Source organism: Meleagris gallopavo, chromosome 1 (assembly GCF_905368555.1).
Source record: "Meleagris gallopavo chromosome 1, MGAL_WU_HG_1.1, whole genome shotgun sequence".
NCBI classification, from domain to species: Eukaryota; Metazoa; Chordata; class Aves; order Galliformes; family Phasianidae; genus Meleagris; species Meleagris gallopavo.
The window spans coordinates 89785820-89793603 of NC_139404.1; the positions used below are offsets into that span (position 1 = coordinate 89785820).

The window sequence follows — 7784 nt, forward strand, 5'->3', positions numbered from 1 at the left end:
TACAGTTTCCCTTTGGCTTTAGGCTTAGATAGGTGCTGAATTTCCTAGACTAACAGTGACTTTTTTTCCGTGCACTAAGCTGAAAAGCTCTTGCCCCTGGTTTGTAGCCTACATTAGAGTGTAAGTTGGCAGCATTCCTGTTCATACTTCTGCAGTACTGTTCCACCAGTGAGGCATGGCACACGGATCATGCTACCAGTCTAATCTAACAGGCAGTCATGTGGCTGTGTTTGTGACAGCGTGCAGTGATGTGGTCGTGTTTGTGTCAATATGCAGTGATGTGGCCGTGTTTGTGACAGCGTGCAGTGATGTGGCCGTGTTTGTGACAGCGTGCAGTGATGTGGCCGTGTTTGTGTCAATATGCAGTGATGTGGCCATGTTTGTGTCAACGTGCAGTGATGTGGCCATGTTTGTGACAGCGTGCAGTGATGCGGCCATGTTTGTGACAGCGTGCAGTGATGTGGCCGTGTTTGTGACAGCGTGCAGTGATGCGGCCGTGTTTGTGACATGAGCAGACGAGTCACAATGGAGGGTGGGCTGGGGCTGTCAGGAGCTGTAAGAGAGGCAGCGCTGTGGCACTTTGCCTCAGGCCTTCAGTGAGTGCAGTACGCACCTGCTAGCGGCTAGCGGCTATGGCTTGGGTGGTCTTCATCACCCTGGCACTGATCGGAATGATCCTTTTGGGAATTCACCTCACGCATAGCAATATGCTGTTCTTTGGCCTCATTTGGTGCTTCAGGAAGACGCAATATTTGCCAGGGAGCAGCAGCATGATCTGGATCTTTGCTGCGATCCTTGTTGTCTCCCTTAAGGCCTTCATCTTCCTCATGAAAGTGGCTCGAAAGGTCTTCATCGCCGTGGCGTTTATGAGAATCATCCGTCTGGGAATTCACCTCAAGCGTGGCGATATGCATGAGCAGGTTCAGCTGCGTGTGGAGCAGCTGAGTCGGGACATGGCTCAGCTGCTGACCAAGACGGTGCAGTGGACCCAGCGGCAGACCTGGGCGGTCAAGGGATCCATGCTCCTTGCTGCCCTTCAGCACTGGCAGATCTGGACCTTTCCCGGAGGCTTTCTCCTGTTCTTTGGCCTCATTTGGAGCATGAGGAAGACGAGATATTTGCCAGGGAGCAGCAGCATGATCTGGATCTGTGCTGCGATCCCTGCCGTCTTCCTTAAGACCTTCATCTTCCTCATGAAAGTGGCTCGGAAGGCCTTCATCGCCCTGGAGTTTATGGGAATCATCCGTCTGGGAATTCACCTCACACGTGGCGATATGTATGAGCAGGTTCAGCTGCATGTGGAGCAGCTGAGTCGGGACATGGCGCAGCTGCTGACCAAGACGGTGCAGTGGACCCAGCGGCAGACCTGGGCGGTCAAGGGATCCATGCTCCTTGCTGCCCTTCAGCACTGGCAGATCTGGGCCTTTCCCGGAGGCTTTCTCCTGTTCTTTGGCCTCATATGGAGCATGAGGAAGACGAGACATTTGCCAGGGAGCAGCAGCATGATCTGGATCTTTGCAGCGATCCTTGTTGTCTTCCTTAAGACTTTCATCTTCCTCATGAAAGTGGCTCGAATGGTCTTCATCGCCATGGCGTTTATGGGAATCATCCGTCTGGGAATTCACCTCACGCGTGGCGATATGCATGAGCAGGTTCAGCTGCGTGTGGAGCAGCTGAGTCGGGTCATGGCTCAGCTACTGACCAAGACGGTGCAGTGGACCCAGCAGCAGACCTGGGCGGCCAAGGGAGCCCCGCTCTTTGCTGCCCTTCAGCACTGGCAGATCTGGGCCTTTCCCGGAGGCTTTCTGCTGTTCTTTGGCCTCATTTGGTGCATCAGGAAGAGGAGATGTTTGCCAGGGAGCAGCAGCATTATTTGGATCTGTGCTGCGATCCTTACCCTCTTCCTTAAGGCCTTCTTCTTCCTCACAAAAGTGGCACGTATGCTGGCCTGTATCGGCAGCAGCCTGAAAAGGTCCCGAAACGAGGAGGAGGACGACGATGAGGAAGAGGACAGGGACTCAGACGAGACACGGGACCTGGGCAGAGTTTGGGCCTACAGCACCGAGTGGCCAGCACCGTACATGGCTGACAAGTGCCAGCTGGTGGAGGAGCTGGTGGATGATCTTCTGCGCACCTGCCGAGGACAAACCTGCCACAGCTTCACGCCCCAGCTGCAGCCGGCCATCGGGGTCTGCGTCTATGAAGAATGGAGCACCCACGATGGCAACGTCATCTACCAGCTGCTCGTGCCCGTGAGGCCTCCTCCTGGGCACACCTTCCATGTGGAGCTGGACAACGTGGAGGAGACGGCGACGAGCAGGTCCTGTCTGCGCGTGCAGCTGGAGTGCACCTGCACGAGGGAGCGGCTGCTGGGGGACATGCTCTGCTTTCTGCACCACGATCAGGAGGAGCTGAGAGAAAAACAGGGGCCCAGCTTGCTCGACACCTTCTGCACGGGCTCCTATCTGCAAGTGGAGAAAAGCGCGCTCTGGCTCCAGGACCAGGTGAAAGCAGCCTGGAGGCATCTGCCTCAGTCGCGTGACTGCCGCCTGGAGCTGCTGCCCTCCCACCGCTCATGCAAGATCCGGCTGACCACCCCCTCCAACTGCACCTTCACCATCGAGATGACTCTTGGAGTGCAGCTTGATGAATCGGACACATTCCTGAGCATTGAGTAGGCTCAGGATACGCTGCTGTGTTCTTCTCTGTTTGTCTCTTTCCAAATATGCCATTCTCTTACTTAAATAAATTGGATACTATTGTTAACACCAGCGCTCCTCGTGTAAGAGTTTTCTTTTTTGTGTCTATAACACAAATCCACACCTAGGAATAGTTTTGCTTTGAACACGGCTTTTTTTCAATCTGTCATTTATTGCTAAGGCTCTTTTCCGAAGCTGCCTTTTGTTTCTGGTAGGTAGGAATATGTTCAATAGCATCAAGACATGTTCTGTGCCACTGAGATGAGGATGCAGGAGGAGCTTGATGCCTGAGGAACTTTGCTGAGCATCGAATAGGCTGAAGCCAGCTGCACCAGCAGCACGGTGCGGCCAGAAAAGTGCGCTGAGGCGGACCTACAGATTGCCAGGCATACGGCCAGGCATGCCCATCACTTCAGCTTCTACCTCAACTGTCTGCGGACCTGCAGTTGTCTGCTGGTGGGCACAGCTTTTTGCCCCAAGCCCTGAAGATGCTTGTGATTCGCCACCTGACAACCGTAGCCCTCTGAAGCCTGGAGCAAGGAGTTGCCCCTGTGGCTGGATGACGTCCTGGGGCACTTCTGCTGCTGCCTGGAGTACACCTCAATTGCTTCCTTTCATGATATGAGAGGGTGATTTTTTTTCTATGATTTGCAGCTCTAAAACGGGGAGGAAGTCTACAGGCAATCCTTCAGAGCATCTAGAATATCAAGAAATCCTCTTAGACTGTTTCTTAGTAGCGTCATAGAGCTACCGCTTTCATTCTTTTGTCAGTTTTTCACTCTTCAGCTTTCCATTTTCATTTACAGATTTCTTGGTATGTTAGGTACATTAATTCTTTAGCCAACGAGTGGAAAACATAAGGAATGTTCTACAGTTTCCCTTTGGCTTTAGGCTTAGATAGGTGCTGAATTTCCTAGACTAACAGTGACTTTTTTTCCGTGCACTAAGCTGAAAAGCTCTTGCCCCTGGTTTGTAGCCTACATTAGAGTGTAAGTTGGCAGCATTCCTGTTCATACTTCTGCAGTACTGTTCCACCAGTGAGGCATGGCACACGGATCATGCTACCAGTCTAATCTAACAGGCAGTCATGTGGCTGTGTTTGTGACAGCGTGCAGTGATGTGGTCGTGTTTGTGTCAATATGCAGTGATGTGGCCGTGTTTGTGACAGCGTGCAGTGATGTGGCCGTGTTTGTGACAGCGTGCAGTGATATGGCCGTGTTTGTGTCAATATGCAGTGATGTGGCCATGTTTGTGTCAACGTGCAGTGATGTGGCCATGTTTGTGACAGCGTGCAGTGATGCGGCCATGTTTGTGACAGCGTGCAGTGATGTGGCCGTGTTTGTGACAGCGTGCAGTGATGCGGCCGTGTTTGTGACATGAGCAGACGAGTCACAATGGAGGGTGGGCTGGGGCTGTCAGGAGCTGTAAGAGAGGCAGCGCTGTGGCACTTTGCCTCAGGCCTTCAGTGAGTGCAGTACGCACCTGCTAGCGGCTAGCGGCTATGGCTTGGGTGGTCTTCATCACCCTGGCACTGATCGGAATGATCCTTTTGGGAATTCACCTCACGCATAGCAATATGCATGAGCAGGTTCGGCTGCGTATGGAGCAGCTGAGTCGGGACACGGCTCAGCTACTGACCAAGACGGTGCAGTGGAAGCAGTGGCAGAACTGGGCGGCCAAAGGAGCCCCGCTCCTTGCTGCCCTTCAGCACTGGCAGATCTGGGCCTTTCCCGCAGGCTTTCTCCTGTTCTTTGGCCTCATTTGGTGCTTCAGGAAGACGCAATATTTGCCAGGGAGCAGCAGCATGATCTGGATCTTTGCTGCGATCCTTGTTTTCTCCCTTAAGGCCTTCATCTTCCTCATGAAAGTGGCTCGAAAGGTCTTCATCGCCGTGGCGTTTATGAGAATCATCCGTCTGGGAATTCACCTCAAGCGTGGCGATATGCATGAGCAGGTTCAGCTGCGTGTGGAGCAGCTGAGTCGGGACATGGCTCAGCTGCTGACCAAGACGGTGCAGTGGACCCAGCGGCAGACCTGGGCGGTCAAGGGATCCATGCTCCTTGCTGCCCTTCAGCACTGGCAGATCTGGGCCTTTCCCGGAGGCTTTCTCCTGTTCTTTGGCCTCATTTGGAGCATGAGGAAGACGAGATATTTGCCAGGGAGCAGCAGCATGATCTGGATCTGTGCTGCGATCCCTGCCGTCTTCCTTAAGACCTTCATCTTCCTCATGAAAGTGGCTCGGAAGGCCTTCATCGCCCTGGAGTTTATGGGAATCATCCGTCTGGGAATTCACCTCACACGTGGCGATATGTATGAGCAGGTTCAGCTGCATGTGGAGCAGCTGAGTCGGGACATGGCTCAGCTGCTGACCAAGACGGTGCAGTGGACCCAGCGGCAGACCTGGGCGGTCAAGGGATCCATGCTCCTTGCTGCCCTTCAGCACTGGCAGATCTGGGCCTTTCCCGGAGGCTTTCTCCTGTTCTTTGGCCTCATATGGAGCATGAGGAAGACGAGACATTTGCCAGGGAGCAGCAGCATGATCTGGATCTTTGCTGCGATCCTTGTTGTCTTCCTTAAGACCTTCATCTTCCTCATGAAAGTGGCTCGAATGGTCTTCATCGCCATGGCGTTTATGGGAATCATCCGTCTGGGAATTCACCTCACGCGTGGCGATATGCATGAGCAGGTTCAGCTGCGTGTGGAGCAGCTGAGTCGGGTCATGGCTCAGCTACTGACCAAGACGGTGCAGTGGACCCAGCAGCAGACCTGGGCGGCCAAGGGAGCCCCGCTCTTTGCTGCCCTTCAGCACTGGCAGATCTGGGCCTTTCCCGGAGGCTTTCTGCTGTTCTTTGGCCTCATTTGGTGCATCAGGAAGAGGAGATGTTTGCCAGGGAGCAGCAGCATTATTTGGATCTGTGCTGCGATCCTTACCCTCTTCCTTAAGGCCTTCTTCTTCCTCACAAAAGTGGCACGTATGCTGGCCTGTATCGGCAGCAGCCTGAAAAGGTCCCGAAACGAGGAGGAGGACGACGATGAGGAAGAGGACAGGGACTCAGACGAGACACGGGACCTGGGCAGAGTTTGGGCCTACAGCACCGAGTGGCCAGCACCGTACATGGCTGACAAGTGCCAGCTGGTGGAGGAGCTGGTGGATGATCTTCTGCGCACCTGCCGAGGACAAACCTGCCACAGCTTCACGCCCCAGCTGCAGCCGGCCATCGGGGTCTGCGTCTATGAAGAATGGAGCACCCACGATGGCAACATCATCTACCAGCTGCTCGTGCCCGTGAGGCCTCCTCCTGGGCACACCTTCCATGTGGAGCTGGACAACGTGGAGGAGACGGCGACGAGCAGGTCCTGTCTGCGCGTGCAGCTGGAGTGCACCTGCACGAAGGAGCGGCTGCTGGGGGACATGCTCTGCTTTCTGCACCACGATCAGGAGGAGCTGAGAGAAAAACAGGGGCCCAGCTTGCTCGACACCTTCTGCACGGGCTCCTATCTGCAAGTGGAGAAAAGCGCGCTCTGGCTCCAGGACCAGGTGAAAGCAGCCTGGAGGCATCTGCCTCAGTCGCGTGACTGCCGCCTGGAGCTGCTGCCCTCCCACCGCTCATGCAAGATCCGGCTGACCAGCCCCTCCAACTGCACCTTCACCATCGAGATGACTCTTGGAGTGCAGCTTGATGAATCGGACACATTCCTGAGCATTGAGTAGGCTCAGGATACGCTGCTGTGTTCTTCTCTGTTTGTCTCTTTCCAAATATGCCATTCTCTTACTTAAATAAATTGGATACTATCAATCGTTTCCTCCTGAGAGGATGATTTTTTTTTCTATGATTTGCTGCTCTAGAATGGGGTTGAAGTCAGCAGGCAATGTTTCACAGCAGCTAGGATTGTCAAGAAATCCTTTTAGCCCATTTTTTATTGGTGTAATTGAGTTATCTCTTTCTTTCCTTTAATTTTTGGCTGTGCTACTTTAAGTTATTCCTTCCCTTTATTTTCTGACCACATTATTTCTGATACATGCCTCGATTCCTTTGACCTTATTGGGCACCTTGGGCACACCTCTGGCTCATGTTCACCTGACTGTTGACCAGCAGTCCCAAGTCCTTTTCTGCTGAGCACCTTTCCAGCCTTTCTTCCGCACGTTTGCACCACTGCATAAGGCTATTCTGCCCAAGTGTAACACTTAGCATTTAGCCTTGTTGGATATCATGCTATTGGATGTGGCCCATCAATCCAGCATACCCAGATTCCCCTGAATGGACTTGCTACCCTCAATCAGATGAGCATGCTCTCAGATCAACTTGATGTCATCTGGAATTTTACTGAGAGTGCATTGAATCCCTGCACTAATATCATTGATAAGATAGTAAAACAAGCTCCAGTACTGAGCCCTGAGGAACACCACGTGTAACCTACTGCCAACCATATTTAACTCCATTCACAATCATGCTTCGGGCCTGGCCATCCAGCCAGTTTTTTAACCAGCAAACAGTACTTCTCTACAAGACATTAACATCAAGTTTCTTCAGGAGAATGCTATGGAAAACAGTACTGAATGCCCTGCTGAAGTCCAGGTAAACAACATCCACAGCCTTTCTCTCAGCCACTAACCAGTTTACCCTGTCATAGAAGGAGATCAGTTTGGTCAGGTAGTTCCTGTCATGAACCAATGCTGACTAGGCCTGATAATCTGGTTGTCCTGTTCATGCCATGTGATGATACTTAAATGATCAAGATGGCTTCATGAATCTCATTTCTAGAAAGTTCTTCCTTCCAGCTCTCAGGTTTGGCTCCCTGCTCTTTCTTATATGTCTTTCCAGATCAGGCTGCTTCTTGCCTGCCACATCTACTCCCAGCACATCTGTCCCTGGGCAGAATCAGTAGCACCAACAAGCGAAGTAACTTCTATCAAAAGTAAATCTATAGGTTACATAGCCCTTCTTCCAGGATTTTCATCTTGCCTTTCCCTGAGATACAATTGTTAACAAAAATAATTTTAAAATAAAATATATTATGTAGGTTTGCTGCCTTTATTTTCCTGTATCATCTTTTAAAAATACTTATTATTACTCCTTTGCCAGA

General features: G+C 52.1%; 2 protein-coding genes across 2 annotated transcripts; both read left to right on the forward strand.

Annotated features, from left to right (window-relative positions):
- Nucleotides 1-392: 392 nt before the first annotated feature.
- LOC146545506 (uncharacterized) lies at nt 393-2771 on the forward strand. The gene has a single exon (XM_085240015.1). It carries the CDS (start codon nt 633-635, stop codon nt 2676-2678), a length of 2046 nt encoding a protein of 681 aa, XP_085096141.1. The 5' UTR covers nt 393-632; the 3' UTR covers nt 2679-2771.
- A 1789-nt stretch (nt 2772-4560) lies between these two features.
- On the forward strand, nt 4561-6487 carry LOC146545507 (uncharacterized). Its single transcript, XM_085216849.1, has one exon. The coding sequence runs from the start codon at nt 4561-4563 to the stop codon at nt 6409-6411; it is 1851 nt and encodes a 616-aa protein (XP_085072975.1). The 3' UTR covers nt 6412-6487.
- The last annotated feature ends 1297 nt before the right edge of the window (nt 6488-7784 follow it).

Coding starts and splice junctions, on each gene's coding strand:
- LOC146545507 (XM_085216849.1), top strand. CDS start 4,561: ATGAAAGTGGCTCGAAAGGTCTTCATCGCCGTGGCGTTTATGAGAATC.
- LOC146545506 (XM_085240015.1), top strand. CDS start 633: ATGGCTTGGGTGGTCTTCATCACCCTGGCACTGATCGGAATGATCCTT.